At 43.0% G+C, this 26020-nt stretch overlaps 2 protein-coding genes and 1 non-coding gene across 5 annotated transcripts in view; all 3 read left to right on the top strand.

The window, feature by feature from the left end:
- LOC114585457 (uncharacterized) overlaps positions 1-13071 on the top strand; it is a 127744-nt gene extending 114673 nt beyond the window's left edge. The window contains exons 82-87 of the mRNA XM_028708144.2: positions 550-879; positions 3152-3270; positions 5120-5235; positions 8212-8341; positions 9680-9823; positions 10610-13071. Of these exons, the coding sequence (XP_028563977.2) occupies positions 550-879; positions 3152-3270; positions 5120-5235; positions 8212-8341; positions 9680-9823; positions 10610-10798 (1028 nt within the window). The 3' untranslated portion in view covers positions 10799-13071. The remainder of the gene's footprint in view (positions 1-549; positions 880-3151; positions 3271-5119; positions 5236-8211; positions 8342-9679; positions 9824-10609) is intronic.
- A 319-nt stretch (positions 13072-13390) lies between these two features.
- Positions 13391-21234, top strand: LOC114585458 (uncharacterized protein CXorf65 homolog). 3 transcript variants are annotated; one of them, XM_028708147.2, is made up of 7 exons: positions 13391-14297; positions 14780-14817; positions 15296-15382; positions 15749-15865; positions 17178-17252; positions 18074-18172; positions 19779-21234. In XM_028708147.2, the coding sequence occupies exons 2-7, from the start codon at positions 14793-14795 to the stop codon at positions 19853-19855; spliced, it is 480 nt and encodes a 159-aa protein (XP_028563980.2). In that variant the 5' UTR covers positions 13391-14297; positions 14780-14792; the 3' UTR covers positions 19856-21234. The 3 variants fall into 3 exon arrangements, with proteins under 3 accessions (XP_028563980.2, XP_028563979.2, XP_028563978.2); XM_028708146.2 differs by lacking the exon at positions 13391-14297 and having other exon boundaries at positions 14374-14817; positions 15749-15835; XM_028708145.2 differs by lacking the exon at positions 13391-14297 and having other exon boundaries at positions 14374-14817.
- Positions 21235-25796: 4562 nt separating this feature from the next.
- Positions 25797-25869, top strand: TRNAE-CUC (transfer RNA glutamic acid (anticodon CUC)). The gene has a single exon. It is a non-coding gene; the product is annotated as a tRNA-Glu (tRNA).
- Positions 25870-26020: the final 151 nt, after the last annotated feature.

Raw genomic sequence — 26020 nt, 5'->3', positions numbered from 1 at the left:
TAGCCATGATCGCAATGCTCTGCCTTCACTGTCAGAGAAATATATGTTTCTAAATATACCAGTTAAGAAAAACCTAACTCCTGAAACATCCCTATTCATTTTACAAACATCCCTATTCATCTCACAAACACAGGGATAAGGCTATTTTAGGGACTGAGGTGATTCAGGAATAAAGAACAATCTCATGCTTTCAGAATAATGCTATTTTTAGACTTGAGGACTTTTGGCTCTCCAAATGTTGCTGAACTACAACTCCCATAATCCCTAACCATTGGCCTTTCTTGCTAGGGCTGATGGGAGCTGTAGTTCAACAACATCAGGAGGGTCAAAGGTTCCTCATCCATGATCCTAGACCCATGTGTCCCAAACCTGGGTGTCCAGCTGCTTTTGGACTACAGTTCCCATCATCCCTGACCACTGGTCTTGATCGCTAGGAATGATGGGAGTTGTATCCAAAAACAGCTGGAGACCCAAGTTTGGGAAACACTGTCCTTGACTATAGAATGACTTTCAGTGCCAACTTTCCATTGTTGTGTCCCCCTTTTCCAGGTGAAAACATAGATAATGGCCACCTTTCTTCAGGACCTTCTGTTGATGCTGTGGTCCCCACTGACCTCACCAGCCTCTCCCCTCGCCATTTTGTGGTTTACCGCTTTGCCTGCACTGTCACACGCCTTCTGGGAAGAGCCTTCTCCTTGCCAGCGCTGGTTCTCCTCTTGGCTCAAGCAGTCCCCAAGCAAGGCCCTATGGAGGTTCAGTTCGCCAGAGATTCCTACTATGATGCCACCAACAGGTTCCTGTATATACTTTCATCACACCTGGAGAGTGCTGGAGGCTTTGTCACAGTGCTGCTGAATGCCATGGCACACATCAAAGCAGGTATAGTTAGGTGGAAGGAAGCTGTCAGACCATCCAACCCAGCACTGTCAACTCTGACTGACAGAGGCATTCAAAAGTGCCAGACATGTTCTTTTTTATATATATACTTGCCACCCGGTGGCAGAAATGAGCATTGTAATGAAAACGACAGCCCCGTGCCAACATTCACAGTCTGAAACATCTAGTTCAGGGGTCAGCAAACTTTTCCAGCAGGGGGCCAGTCCACTTTCCCTCAGACCTTGTGGGGGGCCAGACTATATTTTGGAAAAAAATAATGAATGACTTCCTATGCCCCGCAAATAACCCAGAGATGCATTTTAAATAAAAGGATACATTCTACTCATGTAAAAACATACTGATTCCCGGACCGTCGGCGGGCCAGGTTAAGAAGGCGATTGGGCCGGATCTGGCCCCTGGGCCTTAGTTTGCCTACCCATGATCTAATTCAATTTACTGCCTGTCCTCTTGAACTGGTCTTTGACTGTAATAATGAATTATTATTATTATTATTATTATTATTATTATTATTATTATTATTATTATTATTATTACTACTACTACTACTACTACTACTACTACTACTACTACTACCTGTCCTAATGTCATTCGGATGTGGATTTCTCTGCCCCCTCTACCCAATGATAAAAAATAGGAGTGAAAGAAATGAATAGAGGTTTTTAAGCAGAGGTTGGATAGCCATCTGTCATGGATGCTTTAGTTGAGATTCCTGCATTGGAGGGGGTTGGACTAGATTATCCTCTGCATCCTTTTTGACTCTATGATTCTATGTATTGCCAAGTTGTTCAGACATTATTCAAGGAGAGGTGGAACTTGCCATGGGGCTGCCATTTTCCCCAACAATCCCCAGTGTTTGTTTCTTTTCACATGGTCCCTTGTTCCCTCCATGATATCTACAGCTAAAGGATACCTGGTTTCCTTTAACTGTAGATATGTCATGGAGTGAAACAGGGATCTTCTGCATGCAAAAGCATGTACTTCATAGTACTGAAGGCTGATTTGAATACCTGGAATATAATGATGAAATTCTGACAATTGCCATGTCAAATGCAAAGAAGGCTGCTACACCCTGTGATCTAATGATATCCTTTCCGCATAACTGGGTGCAGGGAATTTTTATTTTTATCCTATTTGTGTAGCAGGTATTTGGCACAACACTTCCTTCATTGTGATAGTTTCCCTAGTAATGATCTTCCTTTCTCGGTCCTTCTGCTGTTTGGGTAATATTGTAAGCAGGGACAAAAATACCTTTTGCAGATCTTCTTTTTTGTCTCTTCACTTCCTTCCTTAACCTTTCATTGCCCAGGATCATGGCAGAGGAAAGCAGAGAGACAGCAGCTCCAAGAACTAGATCTGCAGCGCATATTACAGGAGAGAGTCTGGCCTCTTCCTTGTTTGTGCCTTATGCTAACAATAGCACAATGGAGGTGTGGGTTCCTTGCTTATGAGATGCTCTGCTGAAGGTTTTGCCTATTTCTAAATCTGCATGTTGGTGGGGCGCGGGTGGCGCTGTGGGTTAAAGCCTCAGCACCTAGGACTTGCCGATCGAAAGGTCGGCGGTTCGAATCCCCGCGGCGGGGTGCGCTCCCGTTGCTCGGTCCCAGCGCCTGCCAACCTAGCAGTTTGAAAGCACCCCCAGGTGCAAGTAGATAAATAGGGACCGCTTACTAGCGGGAAGGTAAACGGCGTTCCGTGTGCTGCGCTGGCTCGCCAGATGCAGCTTGTCACGCTGGCCACGTGACCTGGAAGTGTCTCCGGACAGCGCTGGCCCCCGGCCTATAGAGTGAGATGGGCGCACAACCCTAGAGTCTGTCAAGACTGGCCCGTATGGGCAGGGGTACCTTTACCTTTACCTTTAAATCTGCATGTTGCACCACACAAGCCCTGCCTAACAATGCAGACAGGCTCCCAAAAGGGCGAGCTGAAGATGGGTTTAGCTTACTGAATCTTCAAAACAGTCTCATCGCTTGACTGCTATGAGTAATTGGACAAAACTGTGGTTCAAACTTTAGCGAGCTTAAAAAATCCTGCCTGGAGCTTGACTCTCCTGAACTACAACTCACCTGGCCTGGATGGTTGCATGCAGAAAGGTGTAATATTGTGGCAAGGGACAGTGAACTGAACAAAACTCTGAATCTCCAGATGGGAGTGTCTAATGCAAAGGGGCTTCCATATTGGGTGAGGCTACATCTGGAGGATTCAAAGAATTCTGATGACACGGATCGGTCTTTTTATCTTTCTCCCTGGCTCCCAGGATCTAAGGAAGCTATTCCTCCAAACGTTGGCTTTTGGAAAGAGCTCAACACAGCAGTGGCTGCCCTAGCTGATGCCTTTTTCCAGTGTTCTTGGGGAGCAGAAGAGACAGCAGGGAAGGTAATAAGTTTTCAGGTGTTCTGGCCAGATGTGCATGCTGCAGCACTACAGATGTGGCTCTAAAATCCATTGGTCTGGCTTAGGGCCAGTTCTGGCTCAGGGCTGAGCCGAAATGCCTTCCCCAATTTCACCACACTTTTTTCCATGGTGTGAAATGGGAAGTGGCATCTCAGCAAATTCCAAAGGTGCTGCAGAAGGGGACAAAGTTGGCTTGATAGAATCTTGTCAAGTACTGGGCACTCTTCTCCCACCCTACCCTAGTTTCGTGGTCTAGACAGCAGAATGCTTTATGCTTTCGATTGTAAATAACAGTTTCTAAAATGGTTTTGGAGCATGAGCTGCGAATGATCTTGCCAAATTCAGAGAAGCACAAAATCGGAAGGATAGTTGAATTCATAAGCCCATGAGGAGAACCTGCTGAATTGTGCCAATGACCCATAGAGTCTATCATCCTGTTCTCACAGTGGCCAACTCTATGCCTGTGGGAAACCCTCAAGCGGGGCCTAAGCACAAGAGCCCTCAACTGGTAGGCAGAAAGATTACTGCCTTTGACTGTGGAGGTGCAGTATAGCCATCATGTCTAATAGCCATTGTCCTGCATAGATTTGCCCAACCCTCTTTTAAAGCCATTCTAGTGGGTGGCCCTCACTGTCCCATGTAGGAGTGAGTTCCATAGTTGAACTAAGCACTGCACAAAGAGGTACTTTCTTTTCTCTATCCCCGAATTCCTATCCATTACAGTGGTAACTCTGGTTACGTACTTAATTTGTTCTGGAGGCCCGTTCTTAACCTGAAACTGTTCTTAACCTGAGACACCACTTTAGCTAATGGGGTCTCCCGCTGCTGCCACGTCGCCGGAGCACGATTTCTGTTCTCATCCTGAAGCAAAGTTCTTAACCCGAGGTACTATATCTGGGTTAGCGGAGTCTGTAACCTGAAGCGTATGTAACCCAAGGTACCACTGTACATGATATAGGACATGGGTAGGCAAACTAAGGCCCATGGGCCAGATCCGGCCCAACTGCCTTCTAAATCCGGCCCACAGACGGTCTGGGAATCAGCATGTTTTTACATGAGTAGAATGTGTCCTTTTATTTAAAATGCATCTCTGGGTTATTTGTGGGGCATAGGAATTCGTTCATTCCCCCCCCCCAAAAAAAATATATTCTGGCCCCCCACAAGGTCTGAGGGACAGTGGACCGGCCCCCTGCTGAAAAAGTTTGCTGACCCCTGAATAGGAGTTTAGAATCAGGCCAATTGATCCAATGTGGTGTAATGGTTACAGTATATTGCTAGACTAAGACTTGGGAGACCATAGTTCAAATCTCCACTCAGTTATGAAGCACACTGGGTGATCTTCGACGTGTCGCCATCTCTCAGCCTAACCTACCTCCCAGGGTTGTTTAGAGGATGAAATTGGGAAAGAGAAAATTGTACCCGTCACCTTGCACTCCTTGGATGAAAAGTGGCATATAATGTAATAATAATAATAACAACATATAATAATTCAGATCAGGATTCACAGAAATCTAATTTCTCAGGCATCCCTACCTATTACTACAATCAGAAATAAAAGTTAGAATTATTAAATTACAGAAAAAGGCTGTAGAATGTGAGTTGAAAGTTTTTAACTGCTGTGTAACCTTTCTGTTCTTTTGTTTTCAACCCCCAGCTTTTGGGTTGCGAAAAGAAAACCCAAAGGCCTGAATTTCAAAGCAGCTGGATGCAAAATAAAAATAAAAAATTAATCCCACAATGTCAGCAAAATCTTGGGCGCTCGATATTTCTGATGAATAGACCCTTTGATTAGGACCACTAAAAGTTCTGCCTTCTGTGCTGATTCTTTCAGAATCCGATGAAAATTTGCTCGCCTGTTTGTTTAGCTGCTCGGTCGATTTTTGAAGAACTGCTGAGTCTCCGAATGTTTCCTAACTCTCGTTTCCTTGAGCAACGCCCACGGGAAAGGTAGCTGATGTTGGTTTCACTAGATAAGTAATCCAAGATTGTGACAGACAAATAATTGTACTCGTGTCATATTGCTTTGTTGCGATATTAGTGCATATATTCCAATAACAAGGGCATTTTTCAGTTGCACAATTGATTATTTAGCTTATATAATGTTCCAATTCCTTCTTCCCTATCTCACTGAGATAGAGTAAGCTAGCCCTTTGTAATGAATTTTGTCTGTGTATTTAATATCTGTGCATATATATTATCCGAAAACAGTCCTGTTTTTCATTTACATCACTGATAACAATTACTGAGCTTAGAGATAATTCTGAGAACAGTCACTGAGCTCGGATAATTCTATTGACATCTCCTTCAGGGAAGGGTTTGTGTGGAGTAAACTGCTAATAGTGGGAGCCTCATTGCTTGATAACTGGGCTACTGACAAGGAACAGAAGACTCTTGGAAAGAGGAGGCATCTATCAATGTCCATTAGCTGACTCCATGCTTGTAGATTTGTGTCCAAAAGAAACCTTACTACCACTAGTTTTCTATGTGAGGCAGAGGCAGTGAATAAGGGTATCAGCTGCATATACACCATGCACCTTCTCTGCCACCCCCAGAAAGAATCCTGGATGAAGTGTAATTTATCCCATCACAGAGCTACAATTCCCAGCACCCCCAATGAACTACAGTTCCCAGGATTCTTTTGGGAGTGGAAAACACACTTTAAATATATGGTGTATGTGTGCAGCCATCTTCTCCTTTCCTAGTTGTAGAAATATTGGCTAGAGGGATCCAAGTGGTACGCTGACAGGATCAGGCTTGGGTCAGATCCTGGCAGGCACAGGGAGCAAGTGCATCGGAGGGCCAGACAAAGAGGTGAATGTCTCAAGTTGTAAAGACAAGAATTTATAATGTTGTTTTACTTTGGAATCAGTGTTTGCTGTGGTGCAGTAACAAGACTGGGGCAAGACATTTCGGCAGCTGTGGCAAACCACAAAATGGCGCATGCACTCAAATCAACTTCACCTGGTGGATGAAGTGGGAAACAAAGGCTGTCACAGGGCTGTCTCTGAATCATGCTGGATAGGCTCAGAGCCTAGGAGACCCCAAAGGGCAGCCCCTGCCCATTTCTTCCCTAGGGATAGGAGGAGATCAGTACTGTGTCTAATTCAACAAGAGGCTGCTGTAGAAGCAGCATTGGAGGTGCTACTGAAGAGAAGGCAGGTCTTACTTCTGGAAACATCAGGGAGCAATGCATTCCTTGGAGGCCAGCTCTGCTGCCCCTGTGGATCCTGCCACTCAATGTGGTCTCATCACATATTGCTTCATGGGTGGGCCAGCCCCATGCTATAAGGACCCAGGACCAGCCTGCCAGCAGCCCTGTCCTGCATTTTTTGAAGCAGCTTCTGGGAGTACAGAATTGCAATAGACAACATCTGAGGATTGTCTGTGTAAATAAATAAGTATGATGCCAGAGGCACATACCATATGCAACATAAGCTTGCTCAGAAGAATCGCTTAGATAACTGGAGCTATGTAGGACGATATCCCTGCAGTAAAATGCCTTTCAAAAACCATTCATTCATTTATCTACAGGATCTCATCTTCCCTTACAAGCAATGAATCAGACTCTGCCCTTGGGTAATATCCTGATACCAAATACAGGGAGGCAATCAACCCAGCAGTGCAGTTGTGCAACATCCATTCTTTTCCACGGGGATATCTCATAGTTCTCAGAAATTATTCTCAGTCTTCAATTATGCATCAATTATGTCCTCAGTAGATAGAGGATTAAGAGACAATGTTGTGGCTGAAAGAGTTTCTAAGAAAACATGCTCTTACGTTTTTTGCTGGCCCAATGGTGTAAATGGAAAACACTCCACATTGGCTGATCTTGTTATGACCTCATTGCTCTGTGCAGCCTGCACCTGCCGACCTGTCTTGCTTCCATCACAATACATGCAACAAGTCAGCCATATGCAAATTAGTGTTAGAATTTTCATCCTTGGCAGTTGGAGGTATAACTGGCCTCCAGTTCTGGCCCTGCTTAGCTTGGAGCAGCTGGGTGCTGACTGAGCTCCATCAAAACTAAACTGTGGACAAGTTTTTTTCCTTCTTCATCCTTCTGTGTGTTGGCCAGACTGGATGCTTGTAGCATTTTTCCTATTCTTTAAAAGGCAGAGACAGTCAGAAATAGCTATGCAGTGGGAAAATGTGGGCAAGGTAGGAGGAAGGTGATGTCTAACAAAACCTCCATGGATAGAGGAATCTCCTTAGGGTGCTCCAGGCCCAACACACATCATAAGAACACAAGGGCTCTGCTGGATCAGGCCAGTGGTCCATTTAGTCCAGTGTCCTGTTCTCACAGTGGCCAACCAGATGCCTGTGGGAAACCTGCAGGCAGAACTTGAACACAAGAGCCCTCTCCCTTCCTGCGGTCTCTGTCCTGAATCTTCAAACATTCAGCTTCAGCTGAAGGTCCACTGGCTCCTCCATTGCCTCAGTGATTGATTTAGGCCACCATGATGTCTGCAATGGCTCAATAACCTTCTGAAGCAAAGCAGCCATTTCAGGCAAGCTAGATTCTCTGGAACCAGATTGTTCACTTTCAAAACAGGCCCATCCTGCAAATAGCTCTGATATAGTAGCAAGTGTTGATCTCTCCATTTTTGAATGAGTTAGTAGCAGTTGCACTCCACCCCTAACTCAATTTGGTCTGGGAGTACAGCACTGGTTTAATATAACCCTCTCCATCATGTGGTTCTTCCCTCTGATAAAGGGCTGAGCCACAATAGATGATATTGGGAACCTAATGGATGCCTTGCTCCAGGAGGGCTCTCTAACCAGGTCAATTCTTTTCTCTTCTCCTTCCATCATTTCAAAGCATGGACAGAGAGCTTAATGCTAGCCCTCTGGATGCCGGCAGGTGCAATGAACAGAAAATCCTATTTTCCTTTTTTTCCCCTTCCCTCTTCCTGTGTGTCCCAGATTGCAAGATTACAGAAGTTTCCTGCTGCAAGCAGAGCTTCAAAATATAATGGAAACTTCAGGGCAACTTGAAGAAAGAGCACGCAGCAGTGAGAGGATGACTTGGGCAGAAGATTCCTCTGAGCTTCAGGTAGCTCACTTGACCTTAAATCAACTTGGCTCTTAACCTCCTGCAACTTAGAATAATAGAATTGTAGGGTTGGAAGGGATCCCAAGGGTCATCTAGTTCAGCCCCTTGCAAGACTTGTTTATGCCTGCTGTGTCAATATCATTTTTCTACAGTGGAAGGGAGTATGAGTTGTCCCATTGCACCTCTTACTTGCTCTAGTAGGATGGGCCATGTAAATCAGGCTTGTCTACCATCCACCAGTGGGAGAAGACCCCCTTCTAGAAGAGTCTGTCTTGCTCTGATGTGCAGAACCTTTATATGGAAATGTGTTGCTTTCTGGTGGCTGCCTTTTCATACCCCACTTTCCCTATATTATGCAGATAGGGTGGGAAGGAGTTATTTATATGATGACTGGCACTTGGCCATTCTGAGCAAAACAGTAATGGGTTTGCCAAAAGGTAAAATGTTGGGCAAAATGACCTCTGGTTCTAGATGAGTTGTTATTCTAAGACTGGAAGGCTCTGGACCCCAGACTACCTATTAAGGGAGATACATGGGTGACACTGGCCCATGTCTCTGTTGTGTACCTGTGAAAGCTGTGGAGAACCTCCTGTCTGCAGGCCTAATAAAGCCTAGCAGTGGTTCTGGTTTGCTGTTTTCCCCAAGCCATGCCTACCCACACTACACTCATCAGGTGGAGGGCAGGCATAGGCTCCTTGTGGAAGTGGGTTTTGCAGGAGCCTCCCATCAGCTGACCAGAATACCCATGGAACCTCTTTTTGCCTGCATGGTTTGATTTCAGATCATTCAGGCAAAGGAAAACGTTTCACCTGACATAATGTGTGAAATAGGTTGTTGACTCATGGGCAGATGTGACCACTGAATGGAAACAGCCTGTGGTGTTGGGGGAGGTCAAGATCCAGCCTGCTGGTCAGATCCAGTTCCCCACCCTGCCGTTTAATATGATACTATACTCTTCTTGTTCCTCCACTCTCAGTCTGTTTCATAGACTGTCACTCACCGAGGACAGGATAAGGCTATTGCAATGACACAGCATCGTGCTTTAACAAACAACACCAACATGTCATCAAAGAGACATGAAGCGGGGAGGGAAGCATAGGGCAGTCCCATCCATGGATCTACCAATGACGTGCAATTTGGGCATCTGTGTGGCATGCCCAAGTGCATTAGAGGGCAGGGCTCTTGTGTCCTGTTCAGAAGGGCTACTCTTGCCTTTTTAGCAGTAAGAAATGACCTTCTGCAAATGATGAAATTCTCTCTTCTACACAACTGTTCCAAGAGAAGCTGTGTCCTCGCTTGCATTTGGCCTCCTTCTTCTTAATGGTTTCCATTTTCTAGGTGAAGATTGAAGAGCTGGAGGAGATGCTGGATGGCTTGAATGAGGACTTCTTCCAGCTGACAGTGCAGGCCTTAACAATCCAGGAAGAGGAGGAACATCTGGACCGCGAACTCAGAGCACAAGAGGAGTCACCCTCATTTGCAGTATGTGCATACCACAATTTCATTGCAGGGGACAGTGATGCAAATGACTATTATTTTAAATGCAGATGAATATGCCTTAACAGTGCTTCTTGTATGCAAAGTGCTCAACAACCCAACATCTACACAACAGCCCCATAAGGCTGGGCATTGGGTTTAAGAATAGGAATGAACTAGGGAATAGTAATTTCTCATCCCTCTTTCAAACTCACTTCACGCACATCATGTGGCAAGTGTGCTTGCTGCATAGATCCCTATGTCTACAGTGCTAAAAATGGCAATGCAAAGGAACATTTATTGAAACACTCTGGTGGACAAAAATCAGGAAATTGTAAGTTAGTGCTCAAGAGAGTGAGGCTGGGCAGACAGATCTCACTCATTCTATGATGAAGTTCCTCACCCAACATCTACTAGATAATCTGTTTACATCAGCCTTCCCCATCAGATGTTCCCCTGCAGATGTTTTGGACTACCACTGCCATCAGCCTCTAGCCAGCATGTCCAAAACATCTGGAGGGCATCCAGTTGGTTGAAGGTTGGCTTGCCTTCATTGAACACTCTTCAGGCACAAACTTGAAGCAAGTGCTTTGCAAGGCATCAGAACTGGAGGAAGGAGGCCACACAGTCTGGTTTGCTCTTCTTGAGTAGCACCAGAGTAATGAGAACCCTGATCTCCTGGTTTACAGCATCTTGCCTCAACCACTATTCCAGTAATTGCTTCAGGACAACTCAGTGGCTTTCTTCTGCCTGTTTCCCACTTCCTCTCCTTCCTCCCCACCCATTGTACAGTCTACAAGTTGTCTTCCTGAGGAGAAAGCACAGCACTTCTCGGAACATCTTGAATCTTGGGCTGCCAAGAGAGACCAAAGTGTGTTGCTGGGAATCAAGAGAAGTCTCATTGCGCAGAAAATCAAAGACGTTGAATCGGAATTGGCTCATTGTCTGAAAATCCATCATGGTGGCCAGCTCAGCAGCTGAGGGGAGACTGGCCAAAACTCTGAACCAGCAGGAAGCATTTGGTCAACTGTGTTTATTTCTTGCTGGAGTGATCAACCCTTTACTTAAATACCTTACTCTCTTGGGACCTAAAGTATTGTAGTAGGAGTGAATCCAAGTAGCAAATTGGAGGCAACTTTTTTGGGTACCAAATGGTTTTAGGATTACAATCTGGGGTCTTCTTATCATTTCTCTTTTTAAAATATTTGGGATCAGAGAGAAGGGGCTTTCAATGGCAGTGAGGGGATTTCTCAATTTTTGTTGTAGCTTTCAAAAGTTCACCAGTTTGCCTGCTACTGCTCCTTCCTTTCCAGTTAGTATCTAGGAAGGAAATTTTAAGTGCTCAATGGATGTGCATTACTGATGTGTTGTGAGCAATATCATGTGAGTATTGTGCAGTTACAGAGCTATAATCTAACGTGCACATGATTTTCTTTGTCCTTGCCAGTTTCAAATGAATATAGGCAATAACTTTTTCAAAGGAGAAGGGAAGCCAAAAACAAAGTTTGGTCATGGCAGGTGTCAAAAATGAACAGAAGGAAAGGTGGTTAGTTCTGGCTCAATATGACTTTGCATGAAAGAGAAGGTATGTATGGAATGTGTCCACACAGAGAGGAAGTTTGAGAAATGGCAGTTTTGTTTACAGTATCACAAAATGACAGTTCTGAATTAATCTGATACACACCCAAAGAGTGGGTGGACATCTGAAAGGTTGCAGAATCCATAACTGCTAATCTGATGGATGCAGTTGAAAAATACATGCATTATGTTGTAAAGTCGAGCAAAAATGTTAATTTCCATGGGAGATAAAAATGCAAATATAATAATGCCACATTTGAGAAATGTTTGCTAGGTAGCTTACCTGATCAGATATCGCTCTTATGTGATTGTAATTGTGGGGCACCGGAATCGTTGCATCACATAATTCTTGATTGTGCTTTTCACTCATCGGCCAGGAGCAAGTTTCTTGCTCAATATCTAAAGGGAATTGCCGATGATACGATTGAAGCCAAACTGAGATATCTATTAAATGATGATGACCCCCTAAGATCACTCACGGTTGCCAGATTCTTGATCAACGTCCTATCCCTAAAGAAGAGAAACGGACTCCTGTGCGGCTCGGATAATCCCTTTAAACCATGATCTATGTTTTAGGATGTAACTAGGTGATATCACCATTGATGTCTTCTATTAATTTATGAGCAGAGGGTGACGTTTATGTTACAAATTTATTGTAATGCATGATGTTGGCCTTTTGTTTTTTGTTTTGCTTTGGTTCTTGTCTGTTTTTTGTAAGTTTTGGCGGTTTTCAGTTTGGAGGTTCAAGTACATTATGTTGGTTGGTATGGGAAACTGTCGCGTGACAGGCCAATGGCCGTAATAAAGATCAATAAAATAAAAAAAAGCTTACCTGAAAATCATCATGTGAATATTCAAAATGTGAGAGGAATCAGGATTGTGGTTGTGCCTCATGCTTCATATTCCCAGTGGGAAAATAAATTCTGTTTGATCCTGTAACAAATATCACAAATAGTCACTATGAGCATCTATAACAGCCGAACCACCTGACAAAGGAGACACTACTTGGAGAGCATTCAGATGTGGGGATTCTTGTGTTACTTTGCCTGATTATAATGCTAGCACCTCAGATTCTATCCCAGATTCTCATGTTCATTCCTTTTACACTGCATTACCCATTGTGTTGTGGAACTGTGGCTTTTTTATTGCTATACTGCCTTGTCACACTAAATTTTCAATGACGGGAAAAGAGCTGTGTGCTGGAATACCTCCCAGAGGTCAAGTGAAATTGCAGCACAAAAAAACTCCCATGATTTTCTAGGTTAACGGGGTTGGAGACAGTCCCCCCCCCCTAGAAGCAAATGCTATGGAAATGAGTGCTAAACATCTGCTAGATTTTTCCAGAAGTGGCTTTTATGTTGCATAAGAGATCAAATGAAATCTGGAAATTATCAGGTAAGGAAATAAATGAAAACAGAATAAATTGCTGTCTGGATGCAGCCTCAGTGCCTCCTGCTACAACTAAGAGGGCCTAACACACTTTATGTTTGAGAAACATGACACCCGAAGTATCATAATGGGGTATCCCCACCCTGTACTTTAATTGGGTGAGTCCCCTTGGGTGGGTTCCCAATGCTTTAATGCAGACCCTCCAAGTGTCTCTCTTTTCCAGAGACAGTCTCAGATTTACAGAAACTGTCCTGGTCTCTGATTTGATCCCGGAATGTCTCACTTTTCTTTAGAACATCCCTATTTTCATCAGCAGGATGTTGGAGGGTATGGCAAGACGTCCTTATTTTCATTGGAGAAATGCTGGACAGTATGGAGTTGTGCCACCTCCGAGCCAAGGTGATAAGTAACTATATAACCTTTAGAAGACATTTGAAGACAGCCCTTTAGAGGGAAGGTATATAGTGTTTAATGTTTTATGATGTTTTTATATATGTTGGAAACTGCCCAGAGTGGCAGAGGCAACCCAGTCAGATGGGTAGGGTTTAAATAATAATAATAATAATAATAATAATAATAATAATAATTACTATTATTATTAAATGTTGTTGTTTAGCTGTTTAGTCGTGTCCAACTCTTCATGACCCCATGGACCAGAGCACGCCAGGCACTCCTGTCTTCCACTGCCTCCCGCAGTTTGGTCAAACTCATGCTGGTAGCTTCGAGAACACTGTCCAGCCATCTCGTCCTCTGTCGTCCCCTTCTCCTTGTGCCCTCCATCTTTCCCAACATCAGGGTCTTTTCCAGGGAGTCTTCTCTTCTCATGAGGTGGCCAAAGTCTTGGAGCCTCAGCTTCAGGATCTGTCCTTCCAGTGAGCACTCAGGGCTGAGTTCTTTAAGAATGGATAGGTTTGATCTCCTTGCAGTCCATGGGACTCTCAAGTGTCTCCTCCAGCACCAGAATTCAAAAGCATCAATTCTTCGGCGATCAGCCTTCTTTATGGTCCAGCTCTTGAATAGGACACCCCAATTTTCATTGGAGAAATGTTGGAGAGTATGCTAATGCTGTTCATTTCAGACCTATTCAGATAACCAAGCACTTCCTTTATCCTAGATTTCCTGAGATCCTCATCCACATAGAAGTACATTAAGGCAGGTTCTTTGCTTGTGGAGGATGAGGTAATATTTACACGACTGGTAGAAAAGAGAGAAGGTTTCATTGGCTCTGCTGCTGTTTACCAGGCTCATTGTTAGGGCAACATGTCACCCATGGAGACGGAAACAAACCCAAGCAGCACTTGGCAATAAAGACACATGTGTGCTGTATCAGGCTGCTTGGAAAATAGCTACAATATCACTTTCATTTGCAAGGCTGGTGCGGAATTTAGGAACAAAGGTGGCAATTTGCACCTGACCATCCAACGTTTTCCTGGCTCCCTGAGCTACGTCAGTCCATCCCGGTTTGGATTAGGGCTACTGATAGCAGCCTGCCATTGTCACATCATCCGGAAAGGTCAGTGATTGCTTGGGTCAGCAGGCATTTGTGGGTTGTCCTGCTACAGCAGGCATTTGTGGGTTGTCCTGTTTTTCATTGAAATTTAAAATGGTTGCAACCAGTTCCGAGTTCTTGTGTCAAAAGAAAACTAGGATATATATTTTTCCCCAAAAAGAAAAATAAGCATGTAGAATGTTTTTTCAAGCCTAATTGCTAAGGGATGTGTGTTGAGCACAAATGCATGTAGGTTAGCCATTTCTATTGCTGGTATGCGGCCCCCAGAGGCTTCTCTAAGAGGGAACGTGGCCCTTGGAATGAAAAAGGTAGAGGAAGGAATTCTAGGGAATTCAATGTGAAGAACAGCTTGTTTTCCCCTCTCCATGCTCTCAGTTCCTGGGCATTTGCTGAGGAGTCAGATACTTCAACAGCATAAACAAGCTCAGTCTTTTATATATTGACCTCATGGCGCATTTCTTCCTTTCCCTTCTTTTCCCCTTCAGGTTTTCAGCAGAAATGTTTGTAACTGTGCTTCATGGTGGTAAGTGACCTTCCAGCCTTGAACCTTTGTTGTCTTGCAGCAGGTGTGAGGAACCTTTGTGTAGTTTGCAGAACTACACATCCCATCAGCCCCAGCAAGCACGGCCAATGGCCAGGGATGAGGGGAGTCAGCATCTTGAAATAGACTGGGAATCAGTGCAATTGTCTAAACATGGGGGGGGGGGGACACACACATTTCCAGCACCTGAACCCAGTTAGCAACCCCACAAGCTGTATTTTCAGCTAAAATACGGTTTCCTTGCAATCTTCAAGGACACATTATATTAGTCTAACCTGGAGGTTACAAGCATGTGAATAACAGCTGTTTCCCTTGGTTTTATCCTTGCATGTGTTTTAAATTAATTATCGTTAGCTACTTTGGGAGATGTTTTACTGAAAGGTGGCATATAAATGGTTAAAATTATTATTATTTTTCCAAAAAATGAAATCAATTTTTGCATTTTGTTTTTACTTTGTAGAAAACAGGGCAGACATTTTTAACATTCACTGTGAAGTCCAGCGGCTCCTAGATGGCATCAAACGCCGCTGTGGCTGTGAGGACGAAGGTACAGTAGCCAAAAATCTTTGTGCACTTTGTATATTTGGGGGGAGAGTGTGTATCCATGCATTTAGATGTTTCAGTGGGTTACACTCACTGATAGTAAGCACCTTGATCCAGCAGAGACTTTGTCAAATCCTGGAGTGTGGAGGCTAATTGAGACAGCATTCAGTGCTCTGACACAGACATCCAGCCTGCTTGTGAGCATGTTTACTTTTCTGTTAAAGACTCCAAGGTATGTAGAAGCACATTCCTCAGAGAAGGCCTGACACAAGTTGAACACATGCAGAAAGCTCAAAATTTACGTTAGAAAAAAAACAGGGATAGCCTGTGAATGAATAACACTTGCCAGCTCTTGAATCATGTGTTTCAGATGATATAGAGTTAGCAGACGAGAGTGGCCAGGTGAAGAATTTACTCCAGAACAAGCAGCGCTCCGCAACTGAGCTTCTGGGGGAACGTGAGTCCTACGTGCTCCTGGGTGTTACAAGTAGGTCCCTTGCACCAAATCTCTAGACTCCCATGTGGACAGGTATGTCAGTACAATTGCACAATGTGCACCTAAAACCAAGAAAGTCTGAATCCAGTTCTCATGATAATTTATGCACACTGAAATCGGTACTATCTGTGCATGTAAATATAAAAGGTAAAGAACCCCTGGACGGTTAAGTCCAGTCAAAGGCAACTATGGGGTTGTGGCACTCATCTCGCTTTCAGGCCGAGGGAGCCGGCGTTTGTCCACAGACAGCTTTCTGGGTCATGTGGCCAGCATGACTAAACTGCTTCTGGCACAACGGGACACCATGACAGAAACCAGAGCGCACGGAAACGCCATTTACCTTCCCGCCACAGCGGTACCTATTTATCTACTTGCACTGCTGTGCTTTTGAACTGCTAGGTTGGCAGGAGCTGGGACAGAGCAACAGGAGTTCACTCCGTTGCAGGGATTCGAACCGCCAACCTTCCCAAACCCAAGAGGCCCAGTGGTTTAGACTGCAAGTTTAGACATATCCTGTGCATGTACGGATATGTGCACAAATGCACAGTTTTGCCTGTAAGGTCTTCTACTGTGGGCCCTGAAACACTTTGTAAGAAGTTGAGCAGTTCCTTGATAGTCTTATTGCTTACAATTCTGCATTTGGGTCCACAAAGTGTAGCTACTTCTAGTGTTCTTTGCAGCCAATCTATGCCTGTCACTCAGAGGCAAGGCTAGGAGTATCTGTCTATTTCACCTCTGTGTCAGTTTTGCATGCTTTCATTCCACCCCATTTTCCTATGTATCTATGATTTTATAAAGAAAAATCTGCCTGAAAAACCATATTTAAAACCATATTTAACAATGTACAGTATTTTATTAGAAAACATGTATTTCAGCATGTATGGGATCTCAATGCCCGTGTTTCTAAACCGATTTTATATACATTTTAAAACTCCTTTTGGTTAAAAAAATATATAACCAAGAACAGTATTGCAAAATTTGGAAAAATCTGGTGTTCTGATCTACACTTTAGTCCAAGAAAATCAAATCCGTTCATGTCGGAATTTCTGGAAATCAGTTTTTTCAGCCAGCCCTACTTGCAAGTGAGAACCCACTTAAAATGAGTTTTGCTTCTAATAGAATGTGCTTAGTTAGAACTACGATGCTGGCCACAGCAGTGATTGGCAACTGTTCTGCCATGTCTCATGCAGAAGTCTTTGCCAGCTAGCTCAACTCTTGCACTTTATTCTGAGCGCTAAACAGGGCATCCCATCCCTACCCCTAACCACACACTATAATTTTTCCTTTCATTTGCCCTTACCAGGAGGTGAAAGGCCTTCCAAGAGAGTATTTACACCTCTGTTGAAAGATGAGTCCATCATTAATGCTAAGTTCCTAGGTAGGTGGGTGAACTTGCCTCCATTTATCTATGCAATTTGAAAAGCATCTTCAAATGTCAGTTTGTTGTTGTTTAGTCGTTTAGTCATGTCCGACTCTTTGTGACCCCATGGACCAGAGCATGCCAGGCACTCCTGTCTTCCCTCTGTCGTCCCCTTCTCCTTGTGCCCTCCATCTTTCCCAACATCAGGGTCTTTTCCAGGGAGTCTTCTCTTCTCATGCAAATGTCAGTAGTCAGCCAGAATTGCCATCCGGGCCCAGGGACTGACAACTGTGTGCACTTGCCAGTGAAAGAAGCTAAGCTTTGTCTGTCCCTGAGCCTAGTTGGCCCTGCCAAAGGTGCCTCTGGACAAAAATACACCTCCCATGCCAAAGAGACATGCCCGTTTTCAATGTAGGACAATAACTGTTCAGAAATGTGGCTTGCCTCTTTAGAAGTGGGAACTAGGTTTGTAAAAGGTTCAGCTGTACACTCTGCATGCACATGTCCCTTTTTAGATGTTCCACCTTCAGATGCAACCAAGAATGGGTAAAGTGTTTTATGCCCCTTTGATTTCAGTGGAAAATAGGTGAGTGTAACTTTTATGTATACATTTTATACCGCTGTCGGAATAGCAGTGGTTTGGGAGCTTTCCATCACTGCTGTGTAGAAACTTCTGGTGGCATCACAGAGGGTGGTCTGTAGCATCATGAGGACCTTCAGCCACTGTCCCAGAGGGCACAAGACTGCTCCCTTAGTTAGATAATTGCTGGTCCTGTATCTCACTTTTTCATTGCACCGTTGAATTGTTTTGGTGAATTATATATTTCTCCTACCTGAAGCTAAGCTAGAGAGCTGGCAAGAGCGCAAAGTCCCCTCTCCGAGAGTGAAATCCAGAAAGACCCACAAAAAAGCAACCTTGGATATCCCAGCTGCTGAAGGTGAGCTCATAATTATTAAAGAGAACCTCCAGTTTATTGCTTTTTGTGAGTCTTGGTGGCTAACATAGAATTATAAAATTGTAGAGTTGGAAGGGACTCAGAGGAGCCCCTAGTCCAACCCCCTGCAATTCAGGAAAGATGGCATGTATTAGATATGGAGAAGTGGAATTACATTTTTAGCCAAGTGAGATTAACAAGCACCTTCAGAATCCATAATCAACTTGGTTTGCTTATTGGAACCCAGCTATAGCATATGAATTTCAAAACTAGCAACTCCTTCCCTGAGGACTGCCAGTCTTTTCATTGTCCAAGGGCAGTCAGGGAACAACGGCCAGGCACTGCAAGTTGCCTCAGGTGAACTGCTGGGTTGAGATATAAGATTAAAACATATTCAGTGAATAATGGGTTGCTTTCCCCCTAACATGATCACAACCAGATTTAAAAGGGTTATACGTACGTATCACCTCAATATCATCATTTAATGCTAGTTGAAGTTTGAAGGTGGTTGTTGTTGTTTACCATCAAGCGGTGTGTAAATTTTTTGAATTAATTAAATAAATAAATATTTAATGACCGTTCTCTGAATGTACGGTTTGTTTTACATACAGAGACCAAACTTAACCAAAATCTCACATTATTGTCCATATTTGCATGAAGTATTTGCTTTATTTATTTATTTTTAATTTTATTAATATTTTTATTAAGTACAAATTAGAAACATACATATTCACAACAAAAGAAAATACAAAAGAAAAAGAAAATACATCTAACCAAGGGGGGGGGGGGAATTAGAGAATGTTTTGTCTCTTTTCATATTTACAGTTATTTATACCTCTATAAAATGCTATTCACAATAAGGCAGTGAAATGAAAGATAAGATATCAGTAAAAAGGAAAAAAAGAACAAAGAAAGAATAAAGAAGTAAAAGAAAAGTAGATAAGTACTCACAATACATAGCCGTTTCCCATCTATATTTATATTCAATTGTATAATTTCATCTTGTCCTTATCTACCTTAATTTTTTTTTTTTTAAAGAAGACTTCCACCGTTTACCTCACACGTTTTTAATAATCCGTTCTTCAGAACCTCTGTTCTTCATATTTTCCTTTTGGATTTCCTTAATGTCTCACTTTGTATTTTTTATATTACGCACAAGATTATTCTAAACACAACCAGATTTTTGTAGTTGAGCCCTGGTTTTGTAAATAATCATTTAAGAACTCCCATTGCTTCATAACCATAGTTTTGGATTTTCTCCTTATTATATCCATCAGTTTTGCTAATTCCAGGTACTCGCAAAGTTTCCCCAGCCATTCTCTTTTTGTTGGGATGCTGTCTTCTTTCCAATAGCTAGCAATCAAAATTCTTGCCGCTGTTGTCGCGTATAGAAATAAGTTAGTTTTATCTTTTGGGATATCTTTATCTAGAATTCCTAATAGATATGCCTCTGCCTTTTTTGTGTGTGATGTCCTTATCAATTTTTTTATTTCGTCATGGATCATGTCCCAAAAGGTTTTAATCTTTGGGCAAGTCCACCATCTTGCTTTTACCACCTTGTCCACAGACGCATTGGTGCTTACATGATTATTGTCTCTTTTCACTGTAGGCTTAAGGAATCATTCGCCTCACAGCAGCAGAACAAGAACACCCGTTGCTTCTCCAAAACAAAGCAGAAAATTATGATCTCTTGTTGGATCTGAAATCGGAATTTCTTCCAGTTTGTGGAAATGTACCTGTTTATGTATGTTCCTGAGTGTCCCCTGCTCTGAGCTTAAGTCCGCATAACAAGGCAGGCCAGGATTCTGAAGCCTGCATTGTGATTTGCTGCCTAGGCACAAAACAGCCAATCAGGTGGGTGTCGCCAAGGGCTGGCTGAAGTATATATAAATCAGATCCTATTCCCTGTTTCACTCAATCTGTTCCTGATGTCTCACTAAAGCCTTTAAGCTGAATAACTGCCCCTCGCTTGAACCAAGGCTGGATCTAGACACATCAAAGAAGTGTTTCAGTTAAACACGTACATTTAAACAGGGAAATCCGGTAGGTAAAAACGGGACTCCACAGCACCATCTGGTGGCACAGTGTTATATTGCATATACAACACATATAAATTGCTTTTTCTTTACCAATCTAGCTGAGTCCCCACATATACCTTTTTCTGTTTCTTTGTGCAAATGTGAATTTTTAGGCACCTTACCCGACAATAAGGTGCCTTGAATGCTATAGGACTTACTGAGTAAACAGGGATATAACATTGTACTCTAGATGTGCTGGATTGGACAGGGTTGGGGAACTTGTGATCCTTCAGATGTTAATTTTTGTCTCAATACGTACAAGTTTGACTAAGGTTAATTCAACAAAAGGCATTCTCCACTATGTTTCTCTCTCTTTGCCTCAACCGTTGTAGGAACAATTTTGTGAGTCAGCCAATGCTACAGTCATTCTGCACCAGAATTCCCCAAGGCTTTTTTTTCTGAGAGTTGTTTCCAATCTTACTCACCAGTCCTAGAAATAGTAATAAAAAGAGATGGTGTTTTTGAGCACACTGGTGATATTTCACAGTGCAAGGGAAGCTGCTATACTAAGGATGGTGCAAGACTGTTAAGAAATGATGTGTGGAGATGTGAGAAACCAGGTCATGACCTTCTCCAAAGAACAGATTAATAAATAATATTTTTAGAAATAATACAACAAAATCCAAAACACAGTTCACCAATGAATAAATTCCTCTGTTCCATCCAGACTTTTTTTAGGTCAATCAGATGACTTTGAAACTAAATGGTTCTTGGCTAATGTTGACATTTTTAAAAATTTATTTTATGGTATTGCATTTATTTCCCACCAAGCTGGTACATGGTTCTCCCCTTCTCATTTAATTCCCCAGACAACCCATGAGGTTGGTTAGGTTGAGAAGCAATGACTGGCCCGAGGTGGCCCCAGTGAATTTCATGGCTGAGTAGGGATTCGAACCCTGGTCTTCCAGGTCCTAACTGCTACACCACTTTGGCTATATATATGCTAGCAGCATGGGAGTTGCAGGCTACTTTTTGACCCAAAGCAGTGTTGACTGTCAAGGGACTTTTAAAAATCTAAGTAGTTGGAGGAACCTTTGAATTTTAAGTTTTGATAATCTGCACTTCTGAAAATCAATGTGCTTCATCTCACTCTTGGAATGCCTTAGTGCGGGTTTTTGGGTGGGGTGTCTGTGTGTGTGTGTGTGTGTGTACACACACACACACACACATATATATACAGAGTGATAATTATACAGTGGTACCTCTAGTTATGAACTTAATTTGTTCCGGAGATCCGTTCTTAACCTGAAACTGTTCTTAACTAGAGGCGTGCTTTCACTAATGGGGCCTGTTGCTGCCGCTGCGCCACCAGCACACGATTTCCGTTCTCATCCTGAGACAAAGTTCTCAACTCGAGTCAACTCTTCCAGGTTAGCAGAGTTTGTAACCTGAAGCGTTTGTAACCTGAGGTGTTTGTAACTTGAGGTACCACTGTGTGTGTGTGTGTGTGTGTGTGTGTGTGTGTGTGTGTGTGTGTAATAGCCAGTCTGCTGTCTTGTGGGATATCTTCAGGAGAAGGAAAGGCTAACCCTACACAAGTCCAGAGTGGAGTTCCTAAGATGGTTGGATGGTACCTTGTATGTCTCCTTCCGGTAACTCCTGCAGCCAAGCTGGTGCCAAATGTATTGCTATCCTTTCCCTTGGACCACATCAGTGAGGCTGAGAGGGTGTGTCTTGTCGTCTGGGCAGTCCAGGACCTCCATATACACTGTCCAGGCTTGCACCCCAGGGAGGTCACTTCAGTGATGCTAACACAGCAGTTTGATTTCACCCCTGGAGGCACACTCTATTGTCTCTGAAGATGGATGACACCAACATTGGCTGCAAATAATATTTGACTGGCTGAATGTGGTAAGCACATGCATTACATGCAGAAGGTCCCAGTTTCAATTCCTAGCATCTAATGGTAGGACTGGGGGAAACTCCTTTCTAAAACCCTGGAGAGCAGCTGCCAGTCAGTGTAGGCAATCATGAGCTAAATGGACCAGCAATCTAACTTGGTGTATAGCAGCATCCTCTGGAGAATGGAGGTTAGATAACTAGTAGATTATAGAGGGTTGTTCATTGAAACCCCATCTCCATAATTATATGAAGCTCTGCCCAACTCCATCTGGGTTGATTCAGGACTGGCAACATTGCGTGTGCAATGGTTTTGTTTGCAATAATCAGAACTGGAAGTTTTGGTTTTTTCTCTCTCTTTTTAGTGAAAGTGAAAGTCTACGGGATATCAGGTTTGACATTCTGCAATTGCATTAATATCCTTCATCCATTTAGAATACCCAGTTTTGGAGGGAAGCACACACAAGCTTTTTCTTTCTGCCATGCTCTACTTAGCTGAAATTCTCCACCTGACTAATCCTAGGAGACATTGAGCATCAGATCCTAGGTTTATATTTGTATAGCATGCTGCATTGAAACAGTTCGGGGCTGTGTTGAAGATCAAAGTTGAGAGAGAAAGAGGCCCTCTTTTAAGAGGAAACTAGAAAACTCCAGTGGATTTTCTCAAAGTTGAAGGTTTACAAGGTTAATTTCCGAGAGATCTGTTTCTCTTTGGAGTTGGGAGTGATCGAACAAATGCTGTCTGGGTAATTTCTAAGTAAATGGAGTGGGAAAACAGGTGTCAATCATTCTCTGCCTTTTTGTTATCAAGATAGGCTTCAGATCAGGACATTCCTCAACTGCTGTAATCAAGTGGTGTGCTTGTTGAAGTAGAAGAGAAGGTTTACAATAAATCATAGAATCAGTCCGGCTTTTTTCAGCTGGAATTCGCCGGAACTCAGTTCTGGCACCTCTCAGGTGAGTTCTATTGCTATTCTAAGAGAACCAGGGAGGCATTCATTGTGAGTTCCCGCACCTCTTTTTCTAGAAAAATATCACTGAATCAGAAATTGTAAAGTTGGAAGGGACCCCAAGATCATCTGGTCCAAACTCCTGCAATGCAGGAATCACACCTAATGAATCCTCTGGTCTATCAAGACCTGCCAGAGAAAACTTTGTTCTTTTGCCAATGTTTTAAGAGTAGGTGAATATGGAGTGGAGTTGCATTAATAAGAGAAGCTGCAGATCCCTCTCTCTTATTGTTATAAATTCTTCATGGTAGCCTAACTTTCCCCATTTTGTATGACAGCAGAGAAAGGAGAGGCATGTAAGTTGATTGTTATTTATTTCTAAATGTATAGGCCACCTTTTGGGGGTATAGCTCACTCCAAGTGGCTCACAATACCATTACAGAACATAAATGAGCAAGGAATGGTCATGGAAGTTATTGCTGATAGACATGGGCCTTAAGGGGCTATGCTGATGAATAATAATAATAATAATAATAATAATAATAATAATAATAATAATAATAATTTATTTATATCCCGCCCTTCCCAGCTGAAGCCAGGCTCAGAGTGCCTAACAACAATAAAAGTAACACAGCATTCTAAAATCAATTCATTTTAAAATCAATTCAAAATCAAATTAATGGCAACCTTTGGGCTAGAGTTCTGTGAGGATTACCAAAGGAGGGGGTCAGACTGTGCCTTGGCCAAAGGCCTAGTGGAACAGCTCTGTCTTGCAGGCCCTGTGGAAAGATGTACTGTATATACAGTCACTGTCACAAAGGAACAATGGATGTATTGCTTAGATTGGGGTTGCATGAAACAATACTCTCTGACTTCCTTGGAACATTTTGTTCACCTGCACCCTCAAAAATAAATGCCACTTGACACCTCGGCATCTTCACACACAAATTCTATTGCAATTAGGCTGCTGGAAAGTTCAATTGGGGGTTGTTTAAACTCTGTAAATGTGCATTGCCATTTTCAATACTTTGATTTAGCTTCGGTGGAAACAAGTCTGTATCTTGTTCTGATCTGAGCAGATGGAGCAGGCACATGCAGACTTGATGAAGATAAGGCATTTTTTCCATGTGAAAGGTCTAGTATCCTCAGGTAAAGTAGTGAACTGTGCTCTCCCTTTGTTCCTTCACAAGAATGTGGTGTTTCTGTTTATAAGCGTTTCTTGGGAACGTACCAGACCATTTAATTTCAAAGGGGCCCATAGTGGGCAACAGCACAGAGCAGGTTAGGATATTATCCAGCAAAGGAGCCAGCTGACAAATAGTAAAACAAAAACACTTCTTTGCCAACTTTGAAGCCAGGTGACCATCACCTTGTTTGAACTTTTGCTCACTGCTCTGAATAGGAATTATTCATCCAAATGTGTCTGTGTGGTTCCTAGGTGTAAAACGATGTCCGTCTAAATCATTTCCACCATATTCACAAAGATTGCCCATTGGAGCAAAGCTCCCTAACCTTTCTGAGCCTGGGGTCACATCTGGAAATCTAAAAAAGAAACATTGTGGGGTCCCACAAATAGAGGGGAATCTGCTGATTTTGCACACATACAGCAGGAAAAATACCTGCACACACCCCAAAACAAAACACAGACCAAAAAAGGCACAAACCACCCACCCACTGAAAATAAGCCCCCAACCATAAATGTTTAAAAATAAAATATTGGGAGATGCTGAGAGGACTGGAATGCACCAAAATCTAAGTGTGCCACATTGGGAATCCCAGCACCAAAGCAACTTTTGCCATGTTGGGACTCAGCTATACAGCTGCAAATATAACATTTTAACAGTGCTTTAAGTGCATTGTACATATGTGACACTGGATTGCGCTGGTGAGCTAATGGCAAATTCCATATATATTAAAAAAAATAAAAAGCATTTTCACAGTGTTTTTTATATGTGTGTAGATTCAGCCGTGGTCTTGTTACCAAGGTGGAGACCTAACTGAAGAGAGTCCAGAAAAGATGTGTTCCCCAGGCTGACTGCATCAGCAACACATGCCATTTGGCTCTTATTAATATAATGGGTACGTTTTTGGTATTTTATATCAGTACCATGAAGCCTTCCCATGTCACATAAAAACAGTGACAAACAGATGCCCATTAAGGCACATCTATAAGAGCCCATTGTTACAGGAGAATGCATTACTTGAAGCCAGAATCTTAGTTGCAAACTTTCCATTCATTTGCAAATCAGAGTTTAGAGATGAATTCCCATAACAATTGGAAGAAGGGGAAGAGATGAGCTTGGGATGTGCCAGTTCAAACTTGCACTTTCTATTTTAAAAAAACACCACGCCAACAACTCCTACACATTGTGTAAAAGCACAGGAGGGGCGGGACAGGATGGAAAGCCAAGGATTTCAAATGTGAGCAATTGAAAAAGGAAAGCAGGATGGACTGGTTGGGCCATTTCCATAACAACCTAGTACGGAATGGCATTAAAGGCATTTGACTTAGGAGTTCCAAAAATGTAACTCCTGGTAGCCTTACAGACACTGTTAGTCATGGCTCTTGCTTTTGCTTCAGACTTGCTGCAGTGCCAAATGCTGCCTTCATTACAGACAGCGATAAAAGCAGAACTTGAAAGGTCTTGAATATATCCTCTTCACCACCTAATGGGGAATAAGCTCTTTGCGTAGAAAAGGGCAAGCTGTGTTCCTGCACATGATGCAGTTGCACTGATCACTATGGGTGGGGGTTAGACAGCTGAGATAGCTCAGTTGGTAAAGCATGAGACTCTCAATCTCAGAGTTGTGGGTTCAAGCCCCACACTGGGCAAAATTTTCCTGCATTGCTGCATGACTATTGTGGTCCCTTCCAACTCTACAAATTATGCGAGTCTGTGAAGCACCAGCAAGGTGAGTAGCCATTTGTAGCCTTTTCCATGAAGAACGGGGAGGCGAGAAAGGTGGGGTATACATGTAATAAT

This window comes from Podarcis muralis, chromosome 15, assembly GCF_964188315.1.
Source record: "Podarcis muralis chromosome 15, rPodMur119.hap1.1, whole genome shotgun sequence".
Taxonomy (NCBI): Eukaryota; Metazoa; Chordata; class Lepidosauria; order Squamata; family Lacertidae; genus Podarcis; species Podarcis muralis.
This window is presented reverse-complemented; position numbering and strand designations above follow the sequence as displayed.